Source organism: Protopterus annectens, chromosome 3.part0, assembly GCF_019279795.1.
Source record: "Protopterus annectens isolate FY-2018-M chromosome 3.part0, PAN1.0, whole genome shotgun sequence".
NCBI classification, from domain to species: Eukaryota; Metazoa; Chordata; order Ceratodontiformes; family Protopteridae; genus Protopterus; species Protopterus annectens.
Genome location: NC_056731.1, coordinates 312,513,129 through 312,530,573, shown reverse-complemented (window position 1 = coordinate 312,530,573; position 17,445 = coordinate 312,513,129). Strand labels below are relative to the sequence as shown.

The window sequence follows — 17,445 nt, the reverse complement described above, 5'->3', positions numbered from 1 at the left end:
AGGTCATCTGCCAGAGTATTTTGTTTTCTTGGCAGGAATTGAGCTTGAAGATGTACTTGGTAAGTCAAGGCTGTATCTCACAATGCCATGGCTATTCTGCAAAGGGGGTAGGGAATGTGTACCCCCCTGCTTGTTTATGTACCATATAACCGTGGTGTTGTCCGTCTTTATCAGTGGATGTCCTGGATGAAGTAAGTCCTTGAAGGCTGTCAGGGCATTCTGATAAGCTAACATCTCTTTCTGGTTGATATGCAGATGCATTTGTTTTGGGCTCCATATGCCCTGAATGCATCTCCCCGCCAGGTGGGCCCCGCAAGCATAGTCTGATATGTCTGTAGTTAGGGTTTGGGTGGCAGGGGGTAGAGTGAAAGACCGTCCCATGTTTTGGTGACATGTCTCGGCCCACCAAAGAAACTCCTGTTGTAGGCAGGGAATGAGAGGAATCATCGTTTCCAGACTGTGACAATGCTGACTCCATAAACTTTTTAGATACCACTGTAGCTTCCTCATATGCAAGGAATTAGTAGAATGCAGGATGCCATGAACCCCAAGGCCTGCAGAATTTGTCTTGCAGACAACTGGGTTTTTGTTGCCATCTGTTTGAAGTAAACAGTTGCTTTTGTTTGTCTGGCGTAAGGTAAGTCATCTGTGCAGTTGTATTCAAGCTTGCACCCAGGAATGTAATCTTTTGAGAGGGTACCAGTTGTGATATCTTTTCATGTAAAGTGTACCCTAGGCATGTTAGAAGCCTTTTTACAAATGCCAGATGCTGAAGAAGGATATCTTTGTTTTCTGCTTGCATGAGACAGTCGTCCAAGTAAGGCTAGATTTGTATGCTTCTTTGTCTGCAAAATGCAATTACTGGTGCCAGGCACTTCGTAAAGACCCTGGGCACAGTAGATAAGCCAAAGGGCAGTGCAAAGAATTGGTAATGCATAAAACCTGCCTTGAAGCAGAGGTATCTTCAGCACTATTCCCTTATAGGGATATGCAGGTAAGCCTCTTTTAAGTCTAGAGTCACTAACCAAGAGTTTTTGCCCAGCATGGGCAGAAGCTGTTGTAAAAAAAAAAAAAAAAAAAAAAAAACACAAACAGTCAGCATAAATAGTCCAACGCTTTATTTTGCAGAGAAACTGGAACATAAAAATGTCCCAAACATAAATCCAACCCTCAGACCGGTTTCGGCAATATGGCTTCTTCAGTGAATAAAAAAACATGCCCAAACTTGAGCATCATACATATTTATATCCTGCATCAGTCATGCTTTACCAATGGTATAATCCAACCCCTATCCATTTAATGCATATTCATGAGCCCAAAGAACTGCTTTCAAAGGCCTATGAAATCATATATATAACAAAGGTAATAAACCATTGTAAATACAAATGCAATAATATTAACAAATATGAATGTAGATACAATGAGTGTACGTCTTAAGATAATTATGAACAAATGATGAAAATAAACACAAGATGGTATAACAAAGCCATACAAACATGAATCAACTATGTCCAATCCCTGTCCACAAAGTATAGACAAAATTATATATATTTCAAATTTGACAACCCAATCACTCCATATAAACATATATGTACATATATATATATGTACAATATTTAAAAATGGAAAAAAACATTAGTAGTCACAAAAAAAATATATAGTGTGATAATTCAAATATAAATACAACAAAATTGTCACATCAAAATTAAATGGAGCTTCTCATAGCCTTGTACCGATAGGACAAAAAGCTGAATCAAATAATATTCATCATAAATGGTCATTTAGACCAGGGGGAAAACAAAGCTCCAAGATGAATAATCCAATATTTCTCTTTAAAGCTTAGTGTATTTTGCCATCCCTGTTGATGGCTTCTTATCACCTATAATCCTGTCAATGACAGTGAACATGAACCTAGCTGAAGGATGTTTAAGTGTATGTTGAAAAAGTGCATTAGTTGGCTTTTTGTTCCGTATGTCACTCCTGTGTTCCTCTATTCTAATACGAAGTGAACGTGAAGTTTTGCCCACATAAAAGGCTGAGCACTGACATGTCGCTAGGTATATCACCCAACTGCTGGAACAATTACCAAAGATTCTCAGATCATAAACTTTACTAGTATTAGCACTAGTGAATTGTTTGGTTTTGTTTACCTGATAGCACGATATACAATGCCCACACGGAAAGGTACCCAAAAGGTCATCCCCCATAATGGTGAGTTGTTTATATTTTGCTCCTCCACTATCCTGATGTTTATAATGTGAAAAAAGAGAACCCAATGTTCTACCCCTTCTATAGGAAAATTGACATTTGTCACCCAACCTCTCTCTTAAAAAATCATTGGCCAATAGAATATTCCAATTATCATTTAGAACATTCCTAATAACCTGATGATTCCTACCATATGTGGCAACAAATCTCAAAGTAGAATCATGCATAGTGGGTGAGTGGTCCCTGTATTCCAGTAACTGACTTCTCTGCTGTTTACCCGACCAATTCCTGGCAGATAGAATATCAAATGGACGATATCCCCTTTCTAAAAATCTATTAGTTAGATCAATAGTAGCATCCTGATAATCCCTTACAGAGGAGCTGATGCGTTTGATCCTCAAAAATTGAGATTTGGGAATATTTCGGACGGTGTGGCGTGGATGCATACTAGATGCATGAAGTAACGTATTATATTGTGGGTATTTACGGTGAATCTTCGTACCAAGAGTGTTATCCGTGTTTCTATAGACAGTAACATCAAGGAAGTCAATCTGATTCAAGTTGGATGTAACCGTAAATTCAATTCCCCATATGTTACTGTTAAGATATTCCATAAATTCCCGTAGATACCCTGAATCCGCACGCCACACCATCCAGCAATCGTCCAAGTACCTGCGCCATATATCCATTTCCACCATGTAGATATGTGATGGATTATAAATAAGGCATTCCTCCAGGTAGGCCATGAATAGGTCTGCATAAATGGGTGCAAAAGATGCTCCCATAGCCGTCCCCTGGAGTTGCCAATAACATTCACCTTGGAAATAAAGAATGTTTTTATTCAGTACATGTTCGGACATACAGATGATTAGTGTATTAAAACCTGGTGGGTATAAGTCCGCTTTCTCTAACCAAAATTGTAAAGCTTGCAAGCCTGCCCAATGTGGTATACTGGTGTAAAGGGATCTAACATCCAGTGTGCACAATAACCAATGTGATTCAATTTGTGTATCCTGTATAATTTGTAAGAATTGTGTGGTATCTTGGATCCTTGCTCTCACATATTTCAATAGAGGTTTTAGCTGCTGAGTTAGAAATGCCGATAGTGGTTCCGTGAGTGAGCCTTGACCTGAAACAATCGGTCTACCAGGTGGTGATGTAAGAGATTTGTGTATTTTGGGAAGCAAGTATAGTATTTGTTTAGATGGATCAGTGACTGTTAAGTGTTGGGCTGTACTGCGGGAGATGATGCCCTCTTCAACAGCTCTGTCGAGAAAGGCATCAATTTCTTTTTTAAATTTAGGTGTGGGATCTATGCCCATAGACATGTAACATCTAGTGTCAGATAACTGATGAAGGCCTTCCTGAATATAGTAATCCATATCCAAAATGACCACCGCTCCACCCTTGTCTGCTTGGAGTATAACAATCTTGTTATTTTCTTTTAGTTCCATCAGAGCCTTCTTTTCAGCAGAATTGATATTTTCTTGCAGAATCTGGGATTCAAAAGGTGGGAAATGGAGATCCCTTAGCACAGCTTGTTGAAATGTGGCTACATATTTATTCATAGGTGGCTGGAATGTTGATTTCTGAAATCTAAATTCAGTAGATCTTTCAACATTAGCTCTATTTTGATCTGAAAAAAATAAGGCAGCGACAAAAATCCAACACATCTACTGCAGTTTGATATTGATCACAAAAGAAACTGGGTACAAATCCCAAACCTTTATTTAAAAGTCTTTGTTGATCCGCAGTTAACACAGTATGAGAAAGATTAAGAACATTGTTACACTCTGTTTCCCCTATTTCAACAGAACTTGGATCAAGTCATCTATTGAATCTGTGCCTATACCTGTTGGTATGTTTGCGCCCCCCTCTATGTTTGTTACCCCTTCTAAAGGGATTGTAGCATTGGTTCGTTTCTTGGCAGGTGATTCTACAGATGGTGTACCTTCACTATCGGTAAGAGAGGATTCATCACCTGAAGTACTGGTATATGACCTGTCATTATGTTTTAAAATGGACCTGGGCTTTTTCCTTGTCCCCCCCCCCCCCCCCGTTCATACCTGAACTAACATCCTTGAATCTAACTGATCTTTGTATTTCAAAAGGTCGTCCTCTACTGTAGTCCAAAACATCCCTGTTGAATTTTTTAACCTTTCTGTCCTTGGTTACTTTATCATATGTTGTTAATTCTTTGGACAATTTAGTTACCATACTTTCATAATTAGTAGAAGATTCAAATATTTTACATTCAATACTTAGATTCCTAACTTCTGAAATATTATTATCAATGGCCCTCTCATAATAGGAAGCCAGTATCCTGACAAAGGCCATAGATCCATCTTGTACTGCTTGATTCCATTCCTCGGTCAACCTCTGTTCAGATCTGCTGACCATCGGTCTAAGTCTAATACGAAGACCTCTAGGAACCACATTTTTATGCAAATATGAAATAACCTCAGATGCCAAATATTAGCCCGTAGCCCTTTAAGGCCCTTTTCCAAATTTGAAAACGCTGTTTGACATCCGTCTTGTATGTTAATACTACTAACATTGGAGTTGCTGCTTGGGGTAGAATCCAGACCAAATACTTTGATATCCTCCCAATCAGCACACAACCCCTCAAGAATGTTGTCCAAGTCCATAATATTAATAAAGGTATACTAAATTGTCCAAAGAATATATTTAACACCAAAAATAGCTTATATAAAGTAGCCAAGATGAAAATATTAATCAAAGAGTAGAAAAAGCGTAGTAAAAGCATAAACTAAGGTATAGGGACAAGAAAAAGGCCCAGCTATTATAGATCACAAAGGTTAATGGCACCTACTGACCAGATATAGATATCAAGACAAGTCCTTATACTGTATGTTCAGATTTCCACACCGTATTGTTAGTATATTCGCCACCAGGCCAAAGAACCTAATCAGTTATAACATATCACTGGACTAGTTGTAAGCTGTTGTAAAGTCAGCATTTTGAATTTTGGGATGTCCAAGAATGGGTTCAAGATCAATAAATCCAGTATTGGACACCAGGCAATGTCTTTTCAGGGTACCAGGAACAGTCTTGAATAAAAACCTTGTCCTTTTTCCTGTTCTGGTACTGACTGAATAGCCCCCATATCCATGAGGGACGTAACTTGTTTCTGAGCCTCTGCCCATTGATTTAGTGGCAGATTTGGCCAACCGTTTGGAATTGGCAAAGTATGGAAATGAAATACGTACCCCTGGGAAAACCCACTTGTCCTGGGTTATTAACTGCCAATTTTGAGGATGAAGTGCTAATTTCCCCCCCACAGGGGTTGCCAAAAGATAAGTGCTTGGTGATGGTAGAGGGAAGTCATTGAGACTGCTTACTGTAGGATTGTGTTTTGTTTCCTCCAGATTTGGAGGTAGAGGCACCCCATTGCTTTGACCTGTAAGAACCCTGTGATTGGTATCTAGAGCCTTTTGAGCACCTGGATTTGCCTTGTGAGGCTCTGTTGGACACAGGAAAGGACCAAGTTTTTTGTAGACCAGTGTCTACTGAATCTAGGTGGCTGCACTTGTAAGAAATCTTTTACAGTTTGCATAGATGTAGCTTTGTCTTCCATTTTCTTTAAAACCTCTTCTGCCTTATTACCAAACAGAATATCATGCTGTAAAGGTGCATCCAACAATTTAGCTTTAACATGATCAGGCAGATTTTACTCCTTGAGCCAGGCATGTCTTCTAATCATAGATCCAGTACCTGCGGCCTTGCAAGAGGCCTCCAAGGAATCAAAACCACATTGCAAGTATGCTTTCCAACCTGTTCTGCTGCATGCAACAATTCCTGTAATTCTTTATTTTCCACACAATCAGAAATCATCATCATTTTCTGTTTCAATAATCCCATAACATGCTGTTGATATTTAAGCATATGAAACTGGCAGTTTAAGGCTCTAATTGCCAAGGTTGCAGACGTATAAACCTTCTTCCCCCATCTATCCAGCGCCCTGGAATCTCTATCAGAGGGGGTAGGATTCTTGGCTGTAGAGGCCTTTACACCTTTGGGAACCTGTGAGATAGTTTCAGGATCAGCAGCAGGATTTTTTAATAATAATTTGTGGGAGTCAGGGACCCTGTAATATCGATGTGGCTTACTAGGAACCGGAGGTAGGGAATCAGGAGCCATGCTTGATTCCGAAAACACATCATCAACAATGTCTAATACAGGAGGCAAAGCCAAAGGCCTATGCTGAGGAAGAAGAATGAAATCCCTAAGCCTCTTTTTTGATTCTGAGAAATCCTGACTCTCCCAATGAGAATGTTCCCTTAAAGTATGCAAGGTTTCTCCAAAATAATAATCTTCAGGAGGAGATGCAGATGGGATAGATTCTTCTGCTTCTGAATCCCCATAGGGTGGTATAGAACATTCCTGATCAGAAGACGAATCAGAAGAAATAGAAATCTGATCTGAAGATTCATAATCAGTGTCTTGCCTAGGCCTCTTATCGGGGGGGGGGGGGTTGGGAACCCCTGATCAAGGGGTTGGGAACCCCTGATCAAGGTAATTAAGTCCTCAGCCATTTTGATCATCTGTTTTTTAGGCATAGGGGCCTGAGCATGTGGCTCATGCTTCATTTTTTTAGCCTTAGAAGTTGTTTTTGCTTTTGTTTTTGAAGCTGGCGTCAGTTTTAAATAGAAATATTGAGGTCTGAAAACACCCTCAGAAGCCGGTGCCTGCTTAGCGGCTCTGGACCCATCCAAGGGAGAGACATCTGTGGGTAGAATACTCTGAGAATCTCGCGGCATACCGGACTCCGCATGGGTCTCGGTAGAGGCCTGCAACTCAAAAGTAGCGGGTATCATGGGCTGCGAAAGCGCCTCACCGAGTACCGGCGAACCGGCGACTGGCTTAGGAAAAGCTTCGTCAGTTTTGGACCTCGACAGTCTGTCTCTGTCCTTTTCTTTGCTTTTTTTGTGAACTCCGGTAGTCGGATTGCTATCCAACGACATTTCTAGGTAATTAAATCCGTTTCCAAAATATTTTGAAGCAAAGGTACACCAACGGTTAATAGTGCGTTGGTTAAATCTTGCACAAAACCGACAGTAAGGCATGTTATGATCTGGGCCTAGACAAGGAATACAGTACAAATGAAAATCATTATGAGGTATTTGCTTCCCACAAGTAATGCAATTAACTTTTACTGACATCGGTAAGGAGCAAGAAAAAAGGTTTTCCCAACAGGGTACTTAGCGTTAATTGAAAACTTAGGTTCTGAAACTCGAATGCGAAAATTTCAGGAGTCGGCCAACCGGCACTTGCGAACTGCTTCTGCTTCGGGCACCACATGGCAAGAAAGACTGAAGAAAATGGCGTCGGCTGCATGTTTTATACCCCTGACGACCTGACGTCATGAAAGAGGAGACAGCAACCGATGCAGGACCCAAGACTTTGATATTCAGGCCGACTCAGGGCAACCTGCCAGCAGATTACCCAAATGTACTGACTGCAGCAGTGAAACATGAACATCTTCCACTAATAAACTCAAAATCAGTAAAACTAAATCATCTTAGTTCTGTTTCTATACATTACAGTCATCACAGGTATCTTGAAAGTGGCATTTTCTCAAATGTAAAAACAACTTTTGCAACAGCTGCTACATGCTGTTATTAATACAAAGTACTCAAACACTGACTGCATACAGAAATGGAAAATAACTACATTTAGAAGATGTTTCAGTTTATGAATCCCTCAACAGGCAGTGAGTATCATTATAGTACTTTGTATTTTATCCAGGGTAGCGCAGTGATCCCCGTGGACCTTCTACATACCAAGCCTCAGAGAACTATCAGGCTAAGTGACTTGGTTAGATACACATAATAGGCAAATGGAAGCTGTGAGAATCAAACCATGAATTACAGGACAAAGCTCATTAACAGCTGCCAGCTTTAATCCTCTGTGTTACCTGCCAGATGAGGAATGAAAATTGCTTGGAGAGACAAGTCCTTCAAATCTCCTTATACTTCCACATTTCATATAGTAAATACATAGTCAAAACGAATAAAAAATGAAAATGGAAACAAATTTAACAAAATAAATACAGGTCAATAGGAAGAATAAAATGAAAACAAAATTCAAAAAAAATCCCATAAACTTAATTATCACACTGACTTCAAACTCAAGAAGCAATAGCAAAACAAAGGAAGACATACTAATGCCATGACAGTTTAAGAATTTAACCAAATAAAATGATCTGTTCTGAAAATGGAAACTTACTGCTTTGACAAACTTACAGTCTTCTTTAACAACTGCTGAAAGCCCGTCTTTATAAAGAAATGGTGCTGGGACTTGCTTTCTTTAGATGCCTGTTTGGCCAACCAATTAAGAGTGCTCAAGAACTACTACAGAAGTGAAGCATGTGTATAACCACGGCAGCTTTTTACCAGCATAACAGGGCTCATGCACAGACTTCTAACTTCACAGCTTCAACACCGTGGAGAGCGTAACTGGCTGGATACGGTTCCACATTAGTATTTCCAAAACTCTAAAACCACCTATCAGCATACCTAAATGAATCCCATACTATTACATGTAATTATTTTTACTCTAACTTCTTCACATGAAAGCTTCCAGGAATAGAGCATAATAACTTCATCCTAAAATGAAAAGTGTACGGACAGTGGCCTAATGAGGCGCATGACTAGTCAGGTTTGCAAGATCAATGAAATTAAGGGTAGAACTACAGATAGCCAAAGGGTTTACAAAGGAGTCAGATGCAGAGTTTTTAATATGAGTTTGAAAATTCTCTTTAAAAACTCTGCATCCAACTCCTTTGTAAACCTTTTGGCTATCTCCAGTACATACAACCCCCCACTTCATCCTATTGTCCAACGTTTTGAGAATATATGTGAATTGGACATATGTAATTCTACGTTTTCCAACAGGAATTTTGACATGAATGAGAAAAAGATGAGGGAGGAAATAAAAATCTTTTCACAGACCATTAGAATTATGAAACCTGATAAAGGTGGAGGTGTAGTCTTGATGAATTATGAGGATTACAAGAAAATGCTATTTATCCTAGAGAGAAAAGCTTATACAAAATAATCTCTAAATTAACTAAATGTTTCTTCCAACACAAAGGAATGAACTCCAGGATATTTTTATAGCGGGATCAATATCTATAGATGTTCTTAGTTATTTATCTGTTCCCTACCCTAAATTATCTGTCATGTTTGGGCTACTGAAATTGCACAAAAACTTGAGCCAACCACCCATGCGACCCACTGTTGAATCCAAGGGTTCCATCACCCACCCCCTGGTAAAATATTAAAATATAAATGAAAGGAATACATTTTCAATGAGACGCATATTTGAAACAACTCGTGGAGTTTTCTAGAAGCTATAGATAAGATACCTTTTAAGGACACCTTTGTTTTTATAACTACTGACATTAAGGACCTTTATTCAGTCATACCACATTTAACGGGATTAGAGTGGTTCACAGATTTCTTGTATGAAAAAGGTATTTCACATTTTCAGGTTTTGTTCTTTACACAATTGATGGAACTTGTCCTTAAAAATAATTTTATACTGTTTAACAAAGAAATCTACCTGCAGCAAGATGGGGGGAGGGGGGCTATGGGGTAGTTTATAGGCAAACATTGTAGTTATATGCAAACATTGTAGTTAGGCAATGGGAGAAAAAATTTCTTATTCCCTCATGTTACTTCAGGCATATCAAGTTTTACACCAGGTTTTTGGATGACATGTTTGTTCTGTGGGATGAACCTGTAGATGTAATTGATGACTTCATAGCTTAAACTGGAACTACCACAGAGTTTTTAAAAATCACCCATACCAGTGACCTTGATAAGATTTCCTTTCTAGATATCTTATTGGTGAGGGATTACCAAAAAAAGACGTTTGTTTCAAAAATCTTTAGGAAAAGCACATATTCGAACTCATTACTGCATTTTTCCAGTATACATCCAGTAAAACAAAAGAAGGCAATTGCTAAGGGCCAGTTCATAGGTGCAGCTCGTATGGTCTCTGGTATGGATAAATTTCTAGACGAATGTGACAACCTAAAAAATGTTTCAAAAAGAGGTTATCCTTTTAGATTTGTTAGTGACATAATGATTGAGGTTGTCAATAAGAGAGAGTGTGATTTTTACGTACCTCTAATTTCATGTAATGTTATTAATAATGTTCCATCTACGAGTAATCATGAGGGCAGTACTCGAAGAAAGCAGGAATTTTAAGATCTCTTTCATCACTGTATTCACCCAAGACAGCTATATGTTAAGAGATATTCTAACAAAAAATTGGTCCATTCTAAGACATGACAAGAACATTAGACCATTAATAGGATTACAACCCATTATAGACTACAGAAAAGGTAAGAAAATGAAAAATATATTTGAGAGCTGTAATACTTATTGTCATCACAGGCTAGGTTATATGAATAAATGTGGCAGATGTAACTACTGTAGATACATAAAAGAGGGCAACACATTTGACATCAATAAAGTGGAAATTAGAATCAATCAGAAATATAACTAATTCAGAGAAGGTGATTTATTGTGGCATGTGCACCACCTGTTCTTGCTATTATATAGGCAAGACTGACAAAGTTAAACAATCGCATATACAAACACCTATATGATATAAAGAACAAAAAGGAGACTAATGCCCTCAGCAAGCATGTAATGGAGAATATTGACCATAAGTTTCAATTTTTTATTATAGTTAATATTAGTATTGGCACGAGAGGAGGTGCATGGTCATTACTACTTGAAAAAAGAGAATTATATTGACAATTACATTTGAAAGCTGGGAACTGGCCAGGCCTCAATGAACATATTTGCATTAGCCCTATTTTGAAATTAAAGGCATTCGAGAGGTGAAAATATATATCCCAATTAATAATAACGTTAATTTTAACAACTTGGATTATTTATTAATACATTTTTTACATATTTATTGTATAAATAAATATGCTAATTTAAGATTATTTATTTCTAAAATTTTAATGATATCCAGTTTTAAATAGTATTTATTTGCACAACAACATCTATTTTATATAAATACACACACATTGCTTTTATATATACATTTATTATATATTATCTTGAAACATGATTTTTTAGGGTGGTGTGCTCTATGTATAGGGAAGCATTTTACTGCCTGCTTTTAATTAAAGACTGTAAATATTGTGCTTTTAATGATTTAATTATCTTAATTAGTTTAATATTTGGTATCACTTCCTGTTGAACCTGTATAACAGGGAAGCATCTATGTATGTTAAACTATCTGATGAAGTCTAGACTTTCTAGAAGAAAGCGTTCATCCTTGGTGATTTTTATGTGAATCTATTCGTTCTAAAGTGAATAAAGTGGATTTTGTATTCTACAACTGTGTCGTGATTTGCAACTGAGCAATACTTGGAGTGGGTTCAATCCAGCTACTTTTTCTGGGGGGTTTTTTGTGTTTTTTTATACAAAAATCATTGTTCTGTTAACTTTATAAGTGATATAATAATTATAAAAACTGCCCTGATTTTAGACCTTTGCTCCCCAGTTATTTCTGTCTTTGTCCAAAATTCTTGAGTAAAAAAGTTGAGCGGTATGCTGGTGCTTAAAAAGCACTGCCCTGTCCCTCTTCTCTTTACCTGCAGATACTTAACTACTACTTTAACTGACATGCAAATATTAAGATGAAACTACACAGCTGTTACTTCATATTAAACAAATAAAAAAACTCACCTTTCTGAACAATGTAGTGCAAAATTTGTTCAACTAATGCTGTTGCAAGGGTAGCATCTTGTAAAACAGATAAATATGTTTTCTCTGATGAAAATATCTCAAGCATTCTCATAGGAAGTGCCACACTCAAACTGTCATCTTTGCAGTTCTGTAGTAACCTAAAGGTACAACAAAACATCAATGCACAACTTGTCAAAAGTGAAAATAACACAGCTAATAAAAAGAGCAATACTGGTTTCAGCAGAATGCATTTGTTTTAATTCAAAGGTGCATGAGTTAAGGGACAAACAACTATGACTCGGATGAAGAATATTTTAAAGAGTACATTGCATATCCAAATTTGGTTAATATAAAAGTATTTAACAGTGCTACTAAAGATTAACTTTTAGTAACAAGAATTCTGAGATCACAAGAGACGAAACAAAACCTTTGTCCAGCCTCACAAAGTCATCTCACCTACTTAACTCTGAAAAAGGACTTTGAACAGCTCTGTTAAACAAAAAGTCTTTAAAACAGGTGGGAGCAATCAAACGACTGCCTAGTCCTTCAGTTTTGAAACACTGCTTAAATATGTATTCTCCTCTCATGCTTGCATATATTACAACGGCCAGTCCCTACTCTGATGATGTTTCAAATGGGTTGTAGCTCAGCAACAGCCAGGAAACCACACCGACTTGCACAAATACGTTGGCTATACACAATCATAATCTAGCCTAACATTAATAGAGCGGGCTATACACCAAATGCACCCATCCAGCCTGAAAACAATACAGTCATTCTGAGTGCAAACAGCCACCACCTAGATAGGCTTCTTGGCAAATCTAGACTTTCCAAAATGTGTAAACAAATCTACTAGATCTAATAAACCATGTGGTCAAGACTCCATGCATGACCTAGAACTTAATTGGCTTATGAGAACAACATTACCCTGTGCTGTCCTGTCAGTCAATTAAAGCTAAAGCCTTGCCACCCTAATGTATCAATGGTCTTCTGTACCAGAAACTGATGGAGAGAACAGACTGGACCCCACTCTATAATGACAACAATGCAGAAACCACCCACTCTAATTTCATCAACCAACATGCTATTTCTAGCAATATAAAGATGACTGCGAGGTTAGCGGTGCCCTTGAATCACCACCAAATTAAGAGATCTACTTAAGCAATGTAATTAAGTTATGGGCAAGCAAGAAAACTAATCCCATGATGAAAAATCATGACAACCCTATTAAAATTTAAGGGGAAAAAAAGAGAATGACAGCTATTACCTCAGCCAAATATTTTTTTAAGAGAAAAAAGAAAAAAATGGGAAAAAAACTGTATGATAGCAATTAGCTCAGCCAACTCCTCTTTATTACGAAGAAACAAACTGGAAAATCATGAGTCATATAACTTGCCCTAGTAATACAGTTAACTCTTCAACCAACATCTTCTGTGCCAATGGCTTAAAAGACTTTCTTCTCACATCTGTCATCCTAGTTACCCCATATCCTATAAGTTCTACAAATCTTACACTCCTATACCGGCAAGTCTCCAAATTTTGCCTGTTATTTAGTGTTACCACCATTTCACTTAAGAAAAATTTACCTCCCTAATCAAACAAAAAATTATTCCTTAGAAAGACAGATAAAAAGGCTCAAAATATGCATAACTATAAACAGACTTCCTAATAAACACCACCATCTTGTTTACAAATCTCTCACTCTCAACACCTATATTTAAATACTATAACAACAGCCCACATATATTTAAATACAATAATACAATACCAATGGCTAAAGTTCGCAACCCCAAAACCTGTCAAGACTTTACACCAGTTTTAAATAAGTGTCTCTCTGCTAACATTTTGAAAACTAATCTACGAACAACTTGCAGAACACATTAGTAACTGCAGCCACCTAACTGAGGTGCAACATGGGTTCAGACAATGCTTCATTAGCCTATCTACAAAAGTCACAAGTACTACTTTCAACAAAATATTTTAATGAAACATTTCTATAAACAACCTTACTGTATCAACCACCTTTCCCCTTTCTAACACTTCCATAATTAAGCTGTCGCTTCTCTTCATTATTTTAACTACAAAAATATCACAGGTAATACTACAACATCTCTAGCAATGTTAACTCTCTCTACTATACACAAGCCTGTGTTCATTTCTAATGAATGATTAACACCGTATATACCCATGCAAGCTATATACATGCTCAGTTTATAAATGTTTATGCAAACTATTGTAAAGCTTTTTCTTTCATGCAAATTTAAATATACTTTGTATTCCTTCTGATAATATTTAACTGCATTTTATGTATATGTTAAAACTGGTGTTAAACAGGAAGGTTTTCTTCATGGGCCAACACTGAAAAGTGCTTTATCCCAGCTGGAGTTTCCCGGTAAACAAAGATAAATAAATACGACTCAGGGCTTTGAGTCGATCAGTCACCTGCTACGTTTTTTTTTTTTTACCACATTTTACTTCTTAATAAACCAGAATTCATGAGCTTTGGTCCTTGCATAAGTTTTTGGTTTCAGTTATCTGAGTAGGAAAACTTTTAGTTATGTACTCACCATAACTTCAGATGTTTGGGATCCATCTCGCCTACATTCTGACTGATGGGTTCGGAGCCGATCCTCGGCTCCGACTCGGCACGCTTATGCCAAAGAGCGAAGTCTCTTATTGGCTGAGCTTACTATATCCCAGGATGCACCACTACCAGTCCCCCAGATCTAGTTTGTCCGCATACATGCACACACGCATGCACTGCTTATATAACATTGACAGATGATACAAGATAAAAAACAGTAGAACCCAAACCGTTCAATCTCTTCTGATCTCCAAGGCAGGGGGAAGGAGGGTGTGTATTAGGAATGTAGGCGAGATGGATCCCAAACATCTGAAGTTATGGTGAGTACATAACTAAAAGATGTTATGTGATCCTATCTCGCCTACATTCTGACTGATGGGACAGCGTCCCTAGCACCTAAATCCTGGGTGGCTCACTGGAAAACACTCCTGAGTACCGTGGAACCAAATGATGCTTGTCCTTTAGATGCCACATCCAATTTATAGTGGGAAATGAAAGTGTGCAGGTTGGACCAAGTAGCCGCACAAATTTCAGAAATAGCGAGCTTGGAATGGAATGCAATAGAGGTAGCCATAGCTCTAGTAGAGTGAGCTTTGACAGATGTTGTAAGTTGCTTATTTGAAGAGGAATAAGCTTGAGTTATGCAATCTCTGATCCATTTGGCAATAGTAGCTTTAGTGATGGTTTGACCCAGTTTATTATCTGAAAAGGACACAAACAATTGATCTGTTTTCCGAATTTGCTGAGTCCTATCTAGATAGAAGCGTAATTGCCTGTGAACATCCAACGATGGAAGGTATATTCCGCTTTGTTTGAAAATTTTGGAAAGAAAACTGGTAGCTCTAAAGATTGTTGGAGACCGAGATTAGAGCAAACTTTTGGGACAAAAGATGGGTTAGGTCTAAGTGATACTCTATCCTTGTGAAGAATCAAGCACCGTGGTTTGATAGATAGGGCTTGAAGTTCTGAAACTCTTCTTGCAGAGGTAATTGCAATTAAGAAGGCAGTTTTCCAAGACAGATATTTCAACTCACATGTAGCAGCTGGTTCAAAGGGGAAGATGTTAAGGCACGGTACCAAATCAAGATCCCACGGAGGCAGGATGAAAAACTGGGGGTCTTAAAAGCACAGCACCTTTCATGAAAGTTTTACATAATCTGCTGCTCATCAACGGTGGGTCTATGGATTCGTGAAATTTGGAGATAGCTGCTAGTTGGACTTTAATAGTAGAGACTGAAGATCCTTGATTAAACAAGGATGTTAAAAATTTCAAGACCTCTGGTATCGGGCAGTAATAGGGTCTAAGCCTCTGAGTTGAGCTCCAGATAGCAAACCTCTTCCACTTACTGTGATACAATTTCTTAGTGGTGGGTTTGTGGGCTGAAGATAAAATGTGAATAACTTCCGGGTCCAAGGTGTGATTTCTGACTAAAGTCGGAAGTGGAGGAGCCAAGCTGTTAATTTCAAGGTGTGAAGGGACTGGTGCTGTTGTCCCGACTGATGAACCAGAAGGTCCGGAGTTAGATCCAAGAACCAAGGACCGTCCAGAGTATATTTCTGTAGGTAGGGGAACCATACCTGACGAGGCCAGTACGGAGCAATTAGAATCATTGTGGACCCCAATTGGGAAGCTTTCTGGATGACTTTGGGGAGGAGTGGAATCGGAGGAAAGCATAAAGCAGTCCTGTTGGCCAAGGTTGGACTAGAGCATCCGTAGCTGCCTCCCTTGACGGGGTCAAGGAAAAGAACCTTTGCACTTCGTGTTTTGTGGTGTTGCAAACAGGTCGCAGCACGGAATCCCCCATCTTTTGAAAATCTGAGCTGCTACTGTCTCGTTCAGAGACCACTCGTGAGGAGAGAGAATAGTCCTGCTCAGTCTGTCTGCCAATACATTGGATTTTCCTGGAATGTGGGTCGCTACCAGGAAGCGCTTGGTAGCCACTGCCCATTCCCACACCCTCATGGCCTCTCTGCAAAGGGGGTAAGATCTGGTCCCTCCTTGTTTGTTTAGATACCAGACCACCGACATGTTGTCTGTGTGGATGGTAATAATGCCTTGAGGGAGAAACTTGTGAAGGGCTTGTAGGGACAGAAGTACAGCCCTCATTTCCAACACATTGATATGGAGAAATGTTTCGTTTGGAAGCCAAGAACCCTGAACTGACCTGCCCAGACAATGCCCCCCCCACCCCGTCTGGGAGGCATCCGTTGTCAAGGTGGCCACCGGAGGGGGTATAACAAAAGGTCTTCCCTGATTCAGATTGGATGGCAGAAGCCACCAGCGGAGGTCCCGTTTGCACGTTTCTGTAATCAGTATGTGATGATTGAGGGGGAGATCCTGAAAAGACCATTGTGTCGATAACAGCCACTGAAGAATCCTCATGTGCAATCTTGCCAGAGGAACTAGGAGAACCGTGGCAGACATTGAACCTAAAAGTTGCAGGACCATCCTGGCTGGGACTTTGGATCTTAGCAGCAGGGCTCGGACTTGATCTTGTAATGTTTGTATCCTTTCGGTAGGAAGGAAGATTCGCATTAATTTTGAGTCTATCTCTGCTCCTATGAATCTTATGCGCTGAGAAGGCAGCAAGACAGACTTTGACCAGTTGAATGTAATTCCCAGGGAAGCACCCAGGGAGATGGTGGCTTGTAGGTTCTCTAGTAGTAGATGCCTGGTGGTGGCAGTCAGGAGCCAGTCGTCCAGATAGGGAAACACTTGGAATCCGAGACTCCTCAGGTGAGCAGTCACTACTGCCAAACACTTGGTGAACACCCTGGGGGCTGTGGTGAGACCAAAGGGCAGTGCACAAAATTGGAAATGACTGTCTCCCAGGCTGAAGCGCAGATACCTCCTGGACGCCTGATGTATCGGTATGTGATAATAGGCGTCCTTGAGATCTATGGAGCACATCC

The 17,445-nt window shown here is 39.0% G+C and overlaps 1 protein-coding gene across 1 annotated transcript in view; it reads right to left on the bottom strand.

Annotated features, from left to right (window-relative positions):
- Positions 1-17,445, bottom strand: part of UBE3C (ubiquitin protein ligase E3C) — a 2,314,788-nt gene that overhangs the window by 1,885,291 nt on the left and 412,052 nt on the right. Inside the window, exon 7 of the mRNA XM_044064789.1 lies at positions 11,949-12,106. Within this exon, the coding sequence (XP_043920724.1) occupies positions 11,949-12,106 (158 nt within the window). The remainder of the gene's footprint in view (positions 1-11,948; positions 12,107-17,445) is intronic.